The sequence below is a fragment of the Gossypium arboreum genome, chromosome 6, assembly GCF_025698485.1.
Source record: "Gossypium arboreum isolate Shixiya-1 chromosome 6, ASM2569848v2, whole genome shotgun sequence".
Classification (NCBI taxonomy): domain Eukaryota; kingdom Viridiplantae; phylum Streptophyta; class Magnoliopsida; order Malvales; family Malvaceae; genus Gossypium; species Gossypium arboreum.
This window is the reverse complement of record NC_069075.1, coordinates 139,267,641-139,286,338: the sequence shown is the minus strand read 5'-3', so window position 1 is coordinate 139,286,338 and position 18,698 is coordinate 139,267,641. Positions and strand designations below refer to the sequence as shown.

The 18,698-nt window shown below is 31.6% G+C and overlaps 1 protein-coding gene across 3 annotated transcripts; it reads left to right on the top strand.

Moving 5' to 3' along the window:
* Window positions 1-5,546: 5,546 nt before the first annotated feature.
* LOC108486393 (protein ALTERED SEED GERMINATION 2-like) lies at window positions 5,547-18,144 on the top strand. 3 transcript variants are annotated; one of them, XM_017790436.2, is made up of 20 exons: window positions 5,552-6,012; window positions 6,656-6,724; window positions 7,088-7,165; window positions 7,706-7,840; window positions 7,945-8,052; window positions 8,214-8,342; window positions 9,115-9,230; window positions 9,317-9,434; window positions 9,898-10,003; window positions 10,592-10,737; window positions 10,850-11,020; window positions 11,105-11,215; window positions 12,135-12,246; window positions 12,968-13,317; window positions 13,727-13,817; window positions 14,957-15,052; window positions 15,154-15,224; window positions 15,302-15,429; window positions 17,189-17,293; window positions 17,811-18,144. In XM_017790436.2, the coding sequence occupies exons 1-19, from the start codon at window positions 5,932-5,934 to the stop codon at window positions 17,268-17,270; spliced, it is 2,298 nt and encodes a 765-aa protein (XP_017645925.1). In that variant the 5' UTR covers window positions 5,552-5,931; the 3' UTR covers window positions 17,271-17,293; window positions 17,811-18,144. The 3 variants fall into 3 exon arrangements, 2 of the variants coding, with proteins under 2 accessions (XP_017645925.1, XP_017645924.1); XM_017790435.2 differs by having other exon boundaries at window positions 5,557-6,012; window positions 17,189-17,301; XR_008284256.1 differs by lacking the exons at window positions 15,302-15,429; window positions 17,189-17,293; window positions 17,811-18,144 and adding an exon at window positions 13,941-14,138 and having other exon boundaries at window positions 5,547-6,012; window positions 15,154-15,183.
* Window positions 18,145-18,698: the final 554 nt, after the last annotated feature.

Genomic DNA, 18,698 nt, shown 5'->3' with positions numbered 1-18,698 from the left:
ATTTATAAAAATATAATACATCAAATACACTAAAATGTTAAAAAATATTTCTCACCAAATTGAAAATAAATTAAAAAAATATTTACACTGAAAAGCACTAAAATAAGTGCAATTTAGTAAGCAAATACTTCTAGATAGTAGTAAGATTAATAATAAAATAAAAGTTATACAATAAACAATAAAATATTAACAATATAAAAATGAAATGACCCCAAAATAGTGACAAAACAATAGCAAAAATAGTAATGTTCAAAAAAAAAAAGCAAAAATAGTAGCAAAAAGCATCAATTTTTCTTCTTCTTTTTTTTTTTTTAACAAATTCGAGCCAAGCCTCGAGCCAAAAAAAACTTACTCGAGGCCTAGCCTGTTTAGAAAACATGCCTCTTTTTTTACCTAAACCTATTTTTTGAACCTATATTTTTATTCAAATTCTCACTTTTTAAACAAGTTTTCAAGCTAAACTGAATAGTCCAATCCATAAACAAGTCTATTTATATATCACCGTTCAATTAAAATATTATTTATTATATAATATTTATTTTTATTTTTATTTTTATTTTTCACTTAAATCGTAAGTATGGTATAATCTAATAAGTAATATAATCTTGATGTCATGATAACTTTGATTAACTAATGTCATGTCCAACGTTCCAAACGAGAGAAATGAATGGTGTGACTATGTACCAAATTTTTTGGGTTTGAGATAAGTATAAAACTTAAGTTCAACATCATACCATCATACATGTCACATTGAACGAATATATTCCATTTCCCATATCACGCTTTGTAGGGTCGTTGGGATGCTTTATATATATACTTTTTTTTCATTGACCTTATATTTCTTGCTATTGTAATTTTCTTCATTGGTGCAGGAACAATAAAAAAATTTACGAATTAAGTCTTAATTAGATTATTATGGATATTATTATTAATATAAGAAGATATGAGTTTGAGTATGTTGAATAGTATTATTCTCCTATTTATGAATTGAAGAAAAATTATGGGTAGTTCTAAATTTTGTGTCAAAATAATAAATATAATCGAAATTTATAATAAAATTATTAAAATATATTTTTTAAAAATAATGGTGCGGTGCATGAAACTGGATTTTCACCTAAAAGCCATTGGTCCCTTATGTATGTATATGTCATCCTCTCCTGTATTTAATGCGCTTGGTGAGGTAATTTCATCAGCTCAGATTCCAAGTTTTTTCTTTTTTTATACAAAAATCATATACTATTTTCGATGTCACTTTCATTTTAATATAAATAAAAATGAGATTTTTTTCTTAACATGACATTTGATATTTAAAGTTGATAATTTTTTTAATTTTGGTATTTAAGATTTTTAGGTAAAATTTGGTATATGAATTGGACATATTTTTTTAATTTGGTACCTAAGCTTTTTAGGTTCAATTTGGTACTTGAATTTATTAAATGTTATACAAATTATATAAAACACTAACGGTATTAAAAAATTTGTTATGCTATAAAAATATTGTCAGTATTAGAGAAAATTAATGTTCAAAAATAGGTTTTGAGCTATGTTTAACAATTAATATTAAACAACAAAAAGTTTTTAAAAACCCCAAATTAAAAGAAATTTATTATTTTCAATTGATAAAATAAATAAATAAAACTAAAAATAATTAAATATATAAGATACAAAAAATCATATCATTTGTCACATGTGGGTCATATATTGATTATTTTTGCTAACTCATAAAAAATAACATTGTTAGTATATTGGAGTAATTTGTAAAATGTTTGATAAGTACCAAATCAAAAAAAAAGATTAGGTGCCAATTTAGAAAAAATAGTCAAGTTTAAGTACTAAATTGGATACCCAAAAAGTTTAAGTACCACTTAAGAAAAAGTGTCAAGTTTAGATACCAAAATAGAAAAAAAAAATCAAATTCAAAAACCAAATGTTATATTAAACTCTTTTTTTTGAAGTTTAGACGAAATTAAAGGTTATAAAATGTCAAAGAGAATTTGAATCTATCTTGAATTGTGATGCTAAAACATTGCATCTTTGTCACCTTCGGTGTTCTTTTTTTTTTTCGGTAGACAAAAACATCATTAAGCGAATACAATAACAATCAACTTGTTATACTTGCAATCCTATCAACATGCAAAGTTTCTTGTAAGGAATTTGGCAGATCCATGAACAACAAAAGCTTTGACACTTTGTTACTTGCGAATTTAGTCATAAGATCAACAATCGTATTTTGCATCATTTGAATATGGCAAATTATGATTCTCCAATTAAGTTTGAGTAGGCAGCTAAATTGCAATTCAACTAACTTACTGGAATCAATCCCACCAACTAACAAGGTCTCCACCAACATTATCACATATCAGCTCTACTTGCCTGGAATCCTTTCTCCCTTGTTATGTTTAGACCTTCATATATTTAATTTAGTATTTAATTTTAATTTTAATATTCACTTTGATATTTGCTTCTTCTTTCTTTCTTTTTTTTTTTTTTTTGTCTCTACAATGTTGAATTTGGCGGTTGAGTTTTATTTATTTTTATCTTAATTAAGTACCTGTGTTTTTTTTAGAGTATACATGTCAAATATTCATTGATTTTTTTTTTTTGTTTTGGGTCCCAAATTAAACATTGAAGGTAAACTCATGTATCAAATTGGGATATTAAAGTTAAATTCAGGCACTAAATAGTATATTAACCCTTTTTTGAATATAAGGTGTGATATGGTTAAAAGCATAAATTTCCATGGGCTTCCTAGGTTTTAGATTTTCATTTTTTTTGGGCTGCTTTCATTTTCGCTCCGTGCAATGTAAACAGGCTCCAAAATATGGAGCCTGCGGCCATGTTGTTTGGAGCCTAAATGTCAACTGATTCAAGGTGAAGTGGAAAAAGGCTCGTGTTTGGATTTTTAGTTTTAAAATTTCAGGTTTAATCCATAGATATTTAAGATTAGAGATGTTTATGGGTTAGTTTGTGTTGGGCTTAAATACGATATTAAGATATTTTATATTTTTTTAAACTCGACTCGAATATAAGCTTAAAATTTTGCTAAAACCTACTCATATTTGCAAAATATTAATCCAAGCCTTTTTTTTTTGAAATCTTTTATATAGTTATATTAATATTATTTTAATATTTACATTAGATTAGTATTATATATTTAGTATATGTTTATTTTTAATATGTTCTAAATTACATAATATATATAAAATAACATAATATAGAGTATTATAAACTTAAAAATGGGCGAGCTAGGTCTCAATCAAGTCTTGAATGTTTAAGCTCGAGCTCGCACCATATTTTAAACATGCCTAAATTTTTGCCAATGCCTAATATTTTTCCCTAAACTCTCCCAAATTTTGGGCAGACTTTCGTCTGAACAATAACTTAGCCCATGAATAGGTAAGGGTGTTTAAATGTTTAACCGAACCGCACTAGTATTAATTGAATTAACTGAACTTTTTAATTATTTAACCGTTAACCAAACCAAAATATTTCGTTAATTCAGTCGGTTAACCGAATTATATATATATTTTTGTGAAAGCAAATATAAAACATATCAAAAAAATTTTAATAATATTTTATTTGACTGAATTAACCAAATTAGTAATAGCCTAATGCATATAATATATAATATATAATATATAATATATAATATATAATATTATTTATTAAGTTCGATTAATTCAGTTAATTAATCAATTTTGAACTGAATTAACCATTAACTGAAATTTTAAAAGTTTTAACCAACCTCCAATTAAACTAAATCGATTCGATAATCGATTCGATCGGTTAATTCGCTTTTAGCTAAAGTTTAAACCCAACAAGTATATAACTAAGACAATATTTTTCAAAAAAAAAAATCTATATGATGCAACCCAATTATGATTTCATTGTTGAATGAGCTTCTCCTACTATAGTTGGATTTGACTAAAACGTCACGAGACAAATTTCTTCTTATAAAAGCAACTTATTAATTTTTTATTTCCATGTTGAGTTTCTTATGGATCTTTTCTATTAATTGTAAGCCCATCTTTAGAATTATAAATACCAAAATAGTTGAATTGGTGTTTAAAATTTTTAAATAAGAATTTAAGAAAATTGAAATAAAATAGACATAAATATTTATAATGATTTTGGTCTTAATTGTCAACCTCTACTACTTAAATAAGGATTTTTGGATTCATTTTATTTTAATTGATAGGATAAGGTATAATTTTTATTTAAAATTTTTGAAAGCAAATATATAACTTCTAAAATCAGACTTCCTACTTAAAAAAAATCTTAAATTATCTCGTAACTAATAGAAAGAGTAAAGCAAATAATTAAAGACCTTTCAAAGGTGCGAGTTTGCAAGTTTAAGCATTATCAATTAATACACTTGGACAAAGAATGCAAACATGATCTAACAAGCGTTTATAAATGAAATATGAATACGAGAATAATGAAAGATGAAATCTTTGAATATTTGCTCTTTGACCTCTCGAACTTGTTTCTAGTATTTTCTTGAGTGTTATAAGATTCTACTTATACTTTCTCAATGATGTCTATCAGATTGGGGTAGTTAATGGGAGAAAATAGCTATTTGGAGCATTAAATCTGTGCATTAAAGTGTCAGATCAATCCCTTTAAGACAAAAGAGCAGTCACTAAGAGAGACAATCGGTCCCTTACTCTTTTAAAAATTGCTATTAGATATTGACTCGGGGATCAATCCTACCATGAAGAGAATGAACCTAAGCCTAAAAAATACTATTAGAAATTAATATAATGATTAATTGTCATTAATTATTTACTTTCAAATTAGATAGAAATTAAATTGCTACAATTTAAAAAACCATTTTACTCAATATCAATATTGAGAATAAAACCATTTTATAATTTATAAAATCTTGGCTTAATAAAAATTTGGTCACTAATATTTACATGTTTTGTCAAAATGGCCCTAATTGTATTTTTGAGCATTTTTGGCCATCAAAAATTTTTTCCTAATAAATTTGATGGAAGTACAGTTAAAAAAATTAATGGGGATTACGTGGAATATTTTTAACGAGGCAACCCAATAAGATAATTACATTTATTTTCTTCAAATTAAGAGCTCTTTTTTAACTTCATGAATTGTTTATTTATTTCATTATTTTCCATATCTAATTATTTTATTAGGTTATCTAAGTAATAAATTACATCTTATTAAAAAATTCAACTTATGAAATTCTATATCATCCTGTTAACTTTTTAACTGTACTTTCCTCAAATCTGTTAAAAAAAGTAATTTGAAAAATTAACAGAGGCTTATGGCTAAAAAAGGCTAAAAGAATACAATTAGGACTATTTTGATAAAATATGTAAACATTAGTGGTCAAATTTGTCTTTAAGCCTAAAAGTTTAATAAAATAATAAGCGGAACAATTGGGTTAGTGGTGTGGGCCTTAGTTCAGTTTGAGAGTTAAAGCCCAAGTACCTCGCCCTCAATATATGGGCATGCTACTCTACATCGCACGCAATAATCCCAACATAAGCACCAATCTCAAATCACCCGTTAAATCCTGATTCAGCAGTGCTTAAATCTCACGCAACATTGGTAATGGGCACCATTTTCCACTGAATAAAACCCCCTCTCCTCAGCTCTTTTCTAATAGTACTAATTATTCATTTTTTATTATCGTAGAGGAGTGTAGAAATTGTAAGAAACGCACACGAGGCAAATTCATTTCATCACTTGCCTTCGTGTCTCAATGAAAAGCCATATTGCGTATAAATTTTGATTGATTGGCTTAATTTCATTTGTTTATTTTTGCTTTGGTGTGGCGAACCAAAAGAAACCCCGTGCTTAAACCGTAGGCTAGCTTTTCTTAAAAACCGCTTTTTATCATCGCCGGTTGCCGGCGTCACTGCCGATCGGAGCTAGATTTCGTTAGCTTTTTTTAAGTAACACTCGATGGAGGAGTGGCCTTTCCACGACGGTAACATACACAATCTACTCGACGGGAGGCAATTCGACATTCGCCAGAACTGCCGCGTATTTGATCGCTCTTTCATTTTTATAAAGCATTTTGTTTTATTTTGTTTAAATTCTCATTTTTCTTTGATATTGCGTTACCTTTTGTTGTTGCGGTTTACAGTTCTGAGGATTGCTGATTTAATATTTTTTTATTTGGAATTTATATATATGATTGAGAATTTGAGTAAATGCTTCAGAGTTGCCAAATTTAAGATATAGATATGCTTATTTTTGAAAATTTGATCAAGAATTGAAGTGCTGAGCCTAGTTGTTGTTGTTCTTTTTACCTGAGTATTGCTGGCTCAGTGGCTCTCTTAATTTATTTTTATTAATTCTACGTACTTATTTTTGTGTGTGGAATTTAGATAATATATAATTGAGAATTTGAGTAAATGCTTTGGAGTTGCTGAATTTAATGTGCGCAAGCGCGCGCACTTATTATTGAAATTTCGATTAAGAATTGAAGTGCTGAGCCTAGTTGTTGTTGTCCTTTTCACATGAGTATTGCTGGCTCAGTGGCTCTCTTAATTTCTTGTTATTAATTCTATATATTTATTTTGTGGAAAAGGAAATTTGAGTTGAAACAATACTAAATTACCTTCCTTGTTGACTTACAATGGTGACTGTGCTTTATCTAAGAGATTTTTATGTGTTTACGTAGGATGTTGATCATAGTTTGCAGATGCATTCTTCTGTGATTCGGAGGTTTGCACTGGAAGAAGAATTGGAGGTGATTTCAATTTTCTTATAGCGATAATGTCCCTTTTTGTTTTTTTCTCTTTGTACTCTTTGATGCATACAAAGTTAAAAAGAAAAGGAACACTTTGATCTCATGATGCATCACAGGCCACAATAGTAATGACATTTTAGTATAGGTGGTTATTTGAGCTTCTGCATTTAGTGGCTTCCTAGATTACATTGCAAGTTATGTATTGGTTACTTTGCTACATTTAAAGTTCCATTTGTCTTTTGTTTTAGTCACTTCTAGTAGCCGTATATGCCTTGAAGGCTTTGACATGGTAATCTTTTGCTTTTCTTATTTTTTTCTCTTTTCTTTTCCTTCTAAAATCCTCCTTTGTACATTGTATACCAGGGACATCAAAGTTGTGTAAATGCTATAGCTTGGAACTCAAGTGGTACACTTTTGATTTCTGGTTCTGATGATGCACGGGTATAAGTCATCTTTATTTTTCTACAATTGTGAACTTCAGTTCAATATAATAGGTAACATGAAAATGGATAAAATGTAATAATAAAAATTTGACCTAGCCTATTCTTGATCATTATAGCATTAAGATGATCCTGTTATTGGATTTTACTATTTATATAGAGTGGACTCAAAACGTTTGTGAAGTCTAGGATGTGATGCTGTTTTCTATAAATATTATATATATTATCTGATAGGCTTTCAAGTTCAATTTTTTAGAATATAAAAACTTCAGCTTTTTGCCTAAGGAATGGTCAGCCTTGTCATTCAACTTATTTTGGTTACACAGTAATGAGGGGAGTGATTTTTATGCTTTTTCATATGAAATATGGATTTAATTACAAGAAAGAGGAAATTAAGTATTGGTTTAGGGGCCTCTAGTAGGCTATAATTGTTGGCCCATGTCATCTGTTGATAAAGGTGGTAGGTGCGTGAAGAATGGTTTTGGAGTGGTATTGTTTTTATGAAGATATGTCAAATTTTTTAATCAATTATATTTTGCAGATTAATATTTGGGGCTACTCTGGTCGGAAGCTTTTGCATTCTATAGAGACAGGACATTCTGCTAACATATTCTGTACAAAATTCATTCCTGAAACTTCTGATGAACTTGTGGTCTCTGGTGCTGGTGATGCTGAGGTAAAATTTTGGACTTTGTTAAACAAGGTTTCTATGTTGGAGTCTTATTGTATTTCTATTAGGTATTGATATCATTAATCACTTGGACAACTAATTTTTTGCAGGTTCGATTATTCAATTTATCTCGCTTGAATGGGAGAGGTCTCCATGATGGTGCTACTACTCCATCTGCACTCTATCAGTGTCACACAAGAAGAGTTAAAAAACTAGCGGTGAGGTTTATTGCATAAATGACTGACAAATATAGTAATAATTTAACTGGACCAAGAACATGGGGAGTGGTGAACTTTTTGAAATTAATGTTGCTTTACATGGTGAATAATGTTCTTTTGATTGCTTCACCTTCTTATAGGTTTTACTTCTCCCATTTTAGGTTGAAGTTGGAAACCCCAATGTGGTCTGGAGTGCAAGTGAAGATGGAACTCTCAGACAGCATGATTTTCGGGAGGGCACTTCTTGTCCTCCAGCAGGATCTTCTCAGCAAGAGTGTCGCAATGTTCTTGTGAGACTTGCATTACATGATAATACATACCTTTTCATTCATTTCAATCTTTTATATTCATCTATGGGATCTTTGTTTGTTGACGTTATTGTACTACTTATTAAGTGTGAGTTTTGGTTGCAACTAACACGATATCCCTGAAATGCATGTTCTGAAGGTTGGCGAGTTTTTACTTGTTGTCTTCATTTGAGTAAAATTGTTGCCTTGTTTGTCATATGACTTCGGTTTCGTTCTTTGTAAGTTCTCTGTGGCATTAAAGTTTCTTTGATGTGGACTAAATAGCTCTTCCTCTCCCTGCTCTTTCCAATCAGGATATGTGGCTGAAGGAAATCTTTGTTTTTTGTGGGATTGAGAATCCCCAACCATTCAGCTGACCTTTTGAATAGCTATAGCCCTAAAGAATACAGGATGCTTTTGGACCTAAATTAAAAGATGTTCTTACCATGTAGATCTGGTCCTGATGGCATTGCTCATCATGTTATTTTACCATCACTGTAGACTGCGTGATAGGATTTTAAGCAGTGAACAAAATGACATCCCTTGATTCTGAAGTTAATGGATTATCACCTCAAAGTCATTTGGTTATTGGTGTAGCTTGAAAAATTTTCCCACCAATCTCTATCTTCATTTGAAATTCTCTAGCTTTGCATTGTAGAATTGACAAATTTAACTGATATTTTACCTTCATTTATCCTAGTTGTCCTATATTCGAGCATATCCCCTCAAACTGTATATCATTTGAAATCTTTTTTTCCTTTAATTATTTTTGCAGCTTGACTTGCGTTGTGGGGCAAAGAGGTCACTAGCTGATCCTCCTAAACATACTCTGGCCTTAAAATCTTGTGATATCAGTTCTACTAGACCTCACTTGCTCCTTGTTGGTGGGAAGTATGTGGCTAATCTTTATTTTCTTTTATATATATATACACACATACTTTATTTTTACCATTAATCTTGTCTTTGAATATTTGCAGTGATGCCTTTGCTCGGCTATATGATAGAAGGATGCTGCCACCGCTGACCTCCTGCCGCAAAAGGATGTCACCACCTACTTGTGTTAATTATTTCTGCCCAATGCATCTGTCTGACCGTGTTAGTCTTGAATTTATTTGTTAGTCCTTACTCTTGTTTATTTAAATTTGGAAATGACTTGGCAAGTTTTAGGATTTCTACTTATAAGGACCAAATTTTATTAATTTGTTTGGGTTTATGAAGAGATTGTCTGAAATGATGTAACAGGCCATTTTGCAAATGATAATTAATCTCTTCTTCTTTTCTCTTTGGTAAATGAGTGAACTTATATAGTTTTTTCCGCTTCATTAGGTCACTATTCAATAGTTTGCTCATAGAAAATAGTTTTTTGTGAATATTTTAAGTTAACAGTGTTAATCGGAGTCATTTAGCTATAACCCGCTAATTGTTATCAATTGGCGTTAGCATCACTAACATTATATTTTTTGTGAATACTTGAGGTGTTGCTAAACTAAACAACTGCTGGTTCTAACTGAAATATTGTTATATTAATTCAAAATTATTTTTTGTTTTGTTTTTTTAGGGACGTTCTAGTTTGCACTTAACTCATGTTACATTTAGCCCTAATGGAGAAGAGGTTTTACTCAGCTATAGTGGGGAGCATGTCTATCTAATGGACATAAACCATGGTAAGCATAGTCAAAATTCTCTAATTCTAGTTTAGTTAGATGGTTTTGTTTATTTATGGTCCTTTTGATGTTTTATCTTCTCTAAGGAGCATCCCGTTGCCTGACTTGATATTATATAGTTTAAATTCCCTTTTGTGTTTTAAGTTCCAGTTTTGCAGAAAGTGAAACTAGTGGGGGCTCCATAGAAATGGGATTAGAATTTGAAGCAGAAGGATGAGCTTTTATTTTGTTCTTTTTAGGTGTTGTGCTGCATACAGCTGCTGTGTCTAAACTGCAAACCTATATGTTGAGAGAACTAACCTGTACAGTTTATATTCACCTTAAAAAATGCAACTTGGCTTAGTGCTCCTCTTGTTTCCTTTCCTCCCCGGTTCTTCCAGGTTGCATTTTCATGAAGAAGTGCTTTTCAGCTTGCAGTATAAAGGTTAAGCATGAATTGTGTCAGCATATATATGATAGCTTAGATTCAGTGGAATGTTCTTTGAATTGGTTATCTTTTAGATATTTCCTTTATTTGCAATTAGTGGGATGCAATATATAACTCATTCCTTTAGCTGAACATTTGTTAGTTATTTCCATGATTGGCAGCTAGTGGGAGTGTAATGCAATATACCTCGGGGGACGTTTCAGAATTGATGACCTTCACTCCTGTACCAAATAGACAAGAGCATCAACCATCTGTTTCTAGTTTCTTTCAAAATGGTCTCCGGAAAAGAAGTAACACTGCTGCAAGAGTATGCATCTTTTATGTTCTTGTTTTAGTTGTCTGGGAATTTTGGTGATGTATCATGTAACGTATTTGTTCTTCGTATGTATTTCAGCTACAACCTAACATGTCAGTTACAGGTTGAAAAATGCAGGATGTTGGTTGAAATTGCTAAAAGATCCTTAGAGGAGAGGACAAATATTTTCCATGCAATTGAGGCATGCAATGAAGTCTTGGATGGAAATAATGGTGATATTGACCCCTCGCTAAGGCATGAATGTCTTTGTACTCGTGCTGCCTTGTTGCTGCAGGTTCATTGATTACTTCTTTGGGATTAACTTGATGGATCCTTTCTATTTGATGTGCAATTAATATTGAGTTGTTGCCTTTCGCAGCGGAAGTGGAAAAATGATGCCCATATGGCTGTTCGGGATTGCCATGATGCTCGAAGAATAGACAATTCTTCCTTTAGAGCTCATTATTGTATGGCTGAGGCTTTAGAGCAGGTAATCTGCAGTATCAGTTGCCGTGGAGTTTATATAAACTTGGTGGTTTACCTGAACAATTTGATTGACTTATTGGGTTGCCAAGAACATTTTAGATCATGAAGCTTAAAGCTAAGTTGGGTTTCTGCCTCACAGTGACTTTTTTAATCTTTCCAATATTGTTAAATCTACTGGTTTGGTGTGGTTCAGGGGAGAAAACAGCCCTAAATAAACTAATTAGGCTGAACAAACGAATTGGAAAGATGGAACTCTAGAAAACTAAGGGTTATAGAAAACCTCTAGTTTTTCTATTAATTCAAAGAAAATAATCAGAATAATAATTCTGGCTATAAAGCCTACAACTTATTTATATAGGCCTTCTCTCTTGCAAGTGAAGTTATTAGGTTTTCTTTCAAATAAATTTTATTCTAGACCTAGATTTAAACCCTAAAAATACTTAATAACCCTGGCTGTCTATAATATATCTAATACTTAAAGCAAATACTATAAGATAAAACTGACATAATAAAATATTATAACAAAAATAAAAGCTCTTGCATCATGGTTGAAACAAAATTTAAGTTTGTTAAACTCTTTCATGGGAAGATTAAAAATATAATCAAGAAATATTTGATTTTACATTTGTCACCGAGTTGCGAGTTTTATATTCTGAGAGGTGAATAAAGTAAAGCCAGTGGTTATGGCTTGGTTTTCTCTCACATGATAGCCAACTGTTTTTTGATTACCAATTGAAGATGAATTGTGCTGTTGTAAATAAAGAATCAGAGGTCCTTTAATGCCTTGCTTTTTTCAAAAGGAAAAAAATTGGGCTATTGGAAGCTCAATAGGTAACTGTTTAAGACAGTGTGATTGTCGTCTCTTCTTGTAAAGTTGCTGAAACCAAGTCTATTGTTGTCATTTGGTTTCTTATTGTCTGCAGTTGGGAAAACACAAAGAAGCTTTAAACTTTGCTGTTGCAGCACAATGTTTCTCTCCATTTGATACTATGGCGGCTGAGAAAGTGGAGAACCTAAAAAAACAACTTGCAGTAGGTTTGTGTCTTGTACACGTGCATCTTAAACCTTAGTGAAGTATCTCATTTCTTACCCCCAAATTTAATTGTCCTGCCTGTATTTATGTGTGTGTGCAATTCTCTCATGGTTTTTTCATGTTACTCTTATTGAAAGGCAGTGTTAGAAGTATTGACTGAAATATCTTGGCTAGTCAATGTTAAATTAGTGTGATGTACCTTTTCTTATATGTTCAGTTCATTTGATGGTAGATGCCATGTTCTTAAAACTGGAAGTCCTGACCTGAATTTTCTCTTTTCCATTAACTCTTTGACCTTTTTCCTAATCCTTTTGCTCTGTTCTTTGATTAACTTTAGTTTGCTGTTAGGCTTGGGACTCCTCAAGATTCAAGTGTATGTATATCATGCTTATTGTTCATGTTTTTTAAGTTGATAACACTGAATCACTGTGGTAAGTGGTTATGCTCATTTCTTCTGCTGTTATGCATTTGGAATGAATTAGTAGTGGTGAAAGCATCTCTCTCCCTTGCTATTCATTTCCATCCCTTACTTTTCTCTGGGTGGCACTGATCTCCTTGAATAATGTCAAAGATGATTTTCTCTAGGATTTGTCGACTTTTTGCTAATTTTTATCTTTTCTTTTGTCTTACTTTTTTCTAATTTTTATCTTTTCTTTTGTCTTACTTTTTTTTCTAATTTTTATCTTTTCTTTTGTCTTACTTTTTCTTTTTTAAATAATTAAGCTGAAGCTGAAAAAAATAATAAGGCTAGTGATGGGTCACCTAAGTCTGAACCTCGAGCTGGAAGGGTATTGTCTTTAAGTGACATACTATATCGCACAGAAGGTAACAGTGATGCTTCACAAGATGGGCCAAGATCCGATAGGGAAGATTCTGATTATGATGAAGAGCTGGAATTAGATTTTGAAACTTCAATATCTGGCGATGAAGGCCATGATGTTGAATCCAATATGCTACATGGAAGTTTAAATCTTAGAATTCATCGAAGAGGTGATGCAATAAGGGAAACTGGTCCAAACGGTTCATGTGGGTCTCCATCCTTATCATCACAAAATAAGAAATCAGCTTATCAGGTTCACATCTGCATCTTCTGTATAATTTTTCAGATGAATCAACTTTTGATAAGCAGATGTCTCCTATTTAGTTATGTCATTATCAAAATATCATCTTGAAAAGTGATTGCAGTTGAGTATTAATTATCTGGGCATGGGTATGTGTGTCACTGGTATGTTGCTAGATTTTCTTGTCTTCTTGGCAAGTTATTGACTTGCCTATTGCTTCAACTTGTCATGTGCATTAATGCATTAATTTCTGATAAATGGCCTGAGAGGACTGGCCTATAATAACAATAGCTTGCAAGAGAATTTTGTTTACCACTGCATGTTTACTTCCAGCTGGCCACAGTTTAATCATATTTCTTGTGATGCATTCTTTATTGATCTTGCTCGAGATTTTCATGTCTTGCATTCATATCTTTTCTAGCACGAGGCAGTTATTGATATGAAGCAGAGATACATTGGCCATTGCAACGTTGGAACTGACATCAAACAGGCGAGTTTCCTTGGTCAGAGAGGTACATTTCTTGCGTTATCTCATATGTAATTTTATCTGCCATTGAAATTATTTTGCTTTTTTTCCTCTCTTAAAACCTCTTTAGAGTTTTCTTTATGGTGTTGAATTTGTGCTTTTTCATTAGCATTCATGATACAAGAAAATTCTGGTGCTAGAGTATATTCAAGAATATAGGGTAATTGGGCTGAAGTAGGAGAGTTGATAATGGAGAATTACCCTCAAAGAAAGCCAACCAAAACAAGGAAAGGGAAATAGGAATTAAAGAGATGAAGAGAGAATGGGAGTGTTGTACTTTCTTGAAAAATTCATTTGATGGCCACTGGTATGACTTACACTTATTATTTATACACTGAATACAAGTGCTGTTAACTGATCTTGCAGCCCATTCCTAACTGCTATTAACAACTTTGCCAACGCCTTGAACTAGTAATGGCTTTTACCGCCAGTTACTGTCACCAACAGATTTCTGAACTGCCAACTGACACTAATAACTAATTCCTAGCTGATTAGTTCTCATATTGTTTCACAGCCCCCCTTTTATATTTTGTTTGTTTGTCACACACCATTAAACCCTTGGTCAAGTTTGCTTATATTATCTGTGGATCATCATTTTAGTTTTATGGTTGAGCTTAACACCATTTCGAGAACGAAATTAAAGTTGTAATGACATTCTATCTATTGATGATTCAATTGAAAAGAGTTATGGCGTTCTTTGGTTGATTTATGAATACTGAAATGAAACAAGTATTTTTTTCTGCAACAAAGTTTTTAATGGAAGCCACTTATCTCAAAGGAATCGTTGAATATGGATGAGCTCTGTAAGTCATTTATCGGAATCCACAACATTTTTTGCTTCTTGGACATTTGATTTGTAACTAATAAATTGTTATCAAGTCCATTTCAATTGCTTCTGCTGCCTACCGATAGGGGCTTCTGGGTGAAGTGTCTTATAGTTCCAGGACACCTGATTTGCTTTTATCCGCTTGATCCAATTTCATTGTGGCGTTGTTAATATCTTGTTTTTCAAACATGTGCCAATTTTCGTAGCAGAAAAACTGTTTCTCATTGCTAGTGGAATTCGGTCTGCATGCAATTTTAGCAGCAAAACAATTAGGATGACATCCTCTGATTGATTTGTAGGTGAATATGTTGCTAGTGGGAGTGATGATGGGAGATGGTTTATTTGGGAAAAGCGGACTGGGAGATTGATCAAAATGCTTCTTGGAGATGGCGCTGGTAATATTTCTCCTCTCCAGTCTGATCTTCTTTTCAGATTTTCGACTGTACTATCATCCTAGTGTTTCTTATTCACTGTAAAATCTCATTTTCCTCCACAGTTGTAAATTGTGTACAGTGCCATCCATTTGATTGCTTTGTTGCGACCAGTGGGATTGATAGCACAATAAAGGTGAGCATTACCATGGAAAGAGTATTATATGCAATGTTCAAGATCACTTTTCTAATTTAAGCTGGAACGTGGTGTAGCTTTGGTGTCCAACTGCTGCTGTTCCATCAATGGTTGCTGGTGGATCAACAGGGCCAGAAACTTCTAACGTGTTAGAGGCCATGGAAAGTAATCAACGCAAATTATGTCGTAATCATGAAGCTATCCTGTAAGCACTATGAATAGTATCTCTTGTGTTTTTCAAATGGAACATGCATCAGATGAGAAAAAAAATAATCGTGGATGCCTGCCCTTCCTTTCCCTCTTTCTCTTTCGTGTTTTGTTCTGGTTGATCATTCCGGTAGTTGATGCTTATTATTCTAGTAGATGAACTTCTCTAATCGTTTTTTATAAGCTTAAGGGTATAAAAAGCCCTTGAACTTTTTCAAAAACAGCAATTAAGCTCTTGCTTTTTTTTTCTTTTTTTGCGCTCACTTGGGCATTTGAACTTTCAAAATGCATAAAAAAAGCTTTCAAACTTTTTTAAAAAAAGCAATTAAGTCCTTGCTTTTCTTTTTACACTTAATTGGGTACTTAAATTTTCAAAATGCACCAAAATAGTCCTCAAACTTTTTCAAAAAAAGCAATTAAGCCCTTACTTTTTTTTTTGCACTCAATTGGGTACTTGAACCTCCCTAATTTTTTCCAGTTAAAGTCACCACGTGTCACAACTACAGCGTGACATGTTGCAAAAAATGAAAAAATAAAAACTATAAAAATATTTAATATTTATTAAAAACTGGAAAAAATTATAAAAATAGTAAAAAAATGTAAAATTTTATAAAAATCATAAAAAATTATAAAATATATAGAAATATAGAAAAAATTATAAAACTTTATAAATTCAGTAAGAAAATTATAAAAATGTAAAGAAATATAAAATTATCATACTAAAAAAGAATTTTATAATTTTTCTATAACTTTTATTTATTTTATTATTTTTCGCCACATGTCGTGTTGTGAGACATGATGACTTTAAATGTAAAAAATTAGGGTCATTAACTTTAACGGTTAGTGGTAAAAATTAAATTGTTAAAGGGCTTTTTTGATGCATTTTATAATTTTTATGATTTTTATTAAATTTTACATTTTTTATAATTTTTGTTGATTTTTATTTTTTTCCCATGTCACTTTGCAGTTGTGGTACTGGAAAAATTTAGTGACAGTTAACTTTGTCAACTATTAAAGTTAACTGCCAACTATTAAAGTTAACGGCCAAAGGGTCTTTTTGATGCATTTGACAGTTTAAGTATCCAATTCAGTGAAGAAAAAAGTAGGGGCTTATTTGTTTATTTATTTTTGAAAAAGTTTTGAGGGTTATTTTTATGCATTTTGAAAGTTCAAGTACTCAATTGAGTGAAAAAAGAAAATAGTGGTTTAATTGTTTTTTTTGAAAAGATTTGAGGGCCGTTTTGATGCATTTTGAAAGTTCAATTACTCAACCGATTGCAAAAATAGCAAGGGCTTAATTGCTTTTTCTGAAAAAGTTGAGGGCTTGTTACACCCTTAAAGCTTTTTTTGTATGATGAAATTTGTATGGCAAAAAAATTACCATCTGATTATGTACAATAATATGATCGTTTTATTTGGCATGTTAGGTTTTAAACCTCTTATTTCAGGGCATTTCTGCCAAAATGTAAATTTTGTAATCTTTATCTTGTCTTTACAAATTTCCCATCCTATCAAAATATTATTTCATGAGAATGTCATTCCAATAATGTACCTGCTTACCATCAGAAGTTGTTTCCAAAAGAGATGGTCAAGCAAGATGAAACTAAGTTATTTGACTTCAAATAAGATAATAGTTTGGGACTTCTAAGTTAGTTATTCCTTACACTGATTGCTGTCTGAGAACATTGTGCTTTTTAGTGCTTGGTTCAGATTTCATTATTGGAATTACATGCAAGGTTGGTAAATGTTATTTGCAGGCCCTTTGAACTTTTGGAGCGGTTACGGATGCATGAATTTTCTGAAGGATCCTTGCATCCATTTGAGTGTGCCCAGAGCTAGTTTGCTTCACATCTTTATAAAAGGCATGCAGGTAGCTAAGCTAAGCTCTCTTTTGTGGAATAGGTTTTATTTTCAAGTATTTTACCTCTGGATATTTTGCAAAAATTAGTAAATTACAGTTGCATTTACTGGAAATACCGGTGCACAGCTTTGTAATTTCATGATGGTTGATAATCAGAAACCATATATTGGGTCTTTTCTTTAAACAGTAGTTGCTAGTTTAACGTCTGGCATTAGTAGTATTCATTCATTATGGAGGTTTACAGCTCATCTCTGTGTAGCTAACTTTGACTTTGTAAATCATATAACTATTTTTCATATTTGATTTCTTAAAGTGAATGACATCTTGAAACTACCTAGCATAAAAATGAAATCTCATCCAGGGCCTGCGTATGTTCGTATGATGTTAGTCATTTATTGCTGCCAGATTATTACTGGGAATTTCGGGCCTTATTCTATATTTTGCGTAAGACCCTCTGTTGATGGTTTTTGGTCTTAGAGTTTTATCTGTAGCACTTATTATTATTTGTTTGTTTTCAGATTTTTGGTATGATGGTGTCACTAAGCAAAACGGAAAGGAAAGGAGTGGCCTTGGGCACAGAAAATATCCAGGATGAGGAGGAGGAGGAGGAGGAGGAGGTTAGTTGACCTTTGTAAAGCGTTTTAGTATTGTCAGAATAAAGCTTAAATATCAAATAAGGTATCCGATTAATTGTTAAAGCATGTCAATCAGTTTTCATGTAGATATCCTTTAGTTTTCCAAATATCTTTGGCCTCTCTATGTACGTTGTTTGACATGTTTTTGCATATAGTTGAGGAATGAGGATGCTTGTCGTTTTGGTATATATGTTAATTTTATATCTCTATATAATAATTGATTTTGTCGTTGTTTCCTGTCTCGACCTTAAAACAGTTTCGAAGGAAACTGTGCCCCATGGCCATCTTGATAATTAAATTTATGTACACTCCGGCACTTGCTTAGTCAACGGATTATCGGTTCTCCTAATTAAATAACCTGCTTATGATACCCAGAAGTACTTGGGAATCGGCACTACATTAAATACTGTAGAAAGTAGTCCATAAAAAAACAAATTAAAACAAATAATAGCAGTCATATGTACATTTAGGTTAAACCAAGGGACACAAGTCTCACCTCTTAACCCTTATATTATTTTGGGAAAAGGGTCTATTCAAAATTTGACTTTATAATGCTCACCATTATGTTACAGTGACTGTTTTTAGATTATATTTTCCATCATTGATCGGTAATCATTTTCATGAGTAATAATTACGGGAAGCTTTGGCTAATCATTGTCATGTCATACTAGGTAAAGCATGTTTTGTAGTTTCAAATGGATTTGGTATTTACATTTCATCTAAATATATAGAATCTTAAAGTTAGGGAAATAATTGGTTTTTCATGAGATA

Excerpts from the sequence above, each read along its gene's own strand:
- LOC108486393 (XM_017790436.2), top strand. The coding sequence starts at position 5,932 with ATGGAGGAGTGGCCTTTCCACGACGGTAACATACACAATCTACTCGAC. Across the intron at positions 8,053-8,213 it reads GAAGAGTTAAAAAACTAGCG|GTTGAAGTTGGAAACCCCAA; the intron begins GTGAGGTTTATT and ends CTCCCATTTTAG. Across the intron at positions 12,247-12,967 it reads AAAAAAACAACTTGCAGTAG|CTGAAGCTGAAAAAAATAAT; the intron begins GTTTGTGTCTTG and ends TAAATAATTAAG.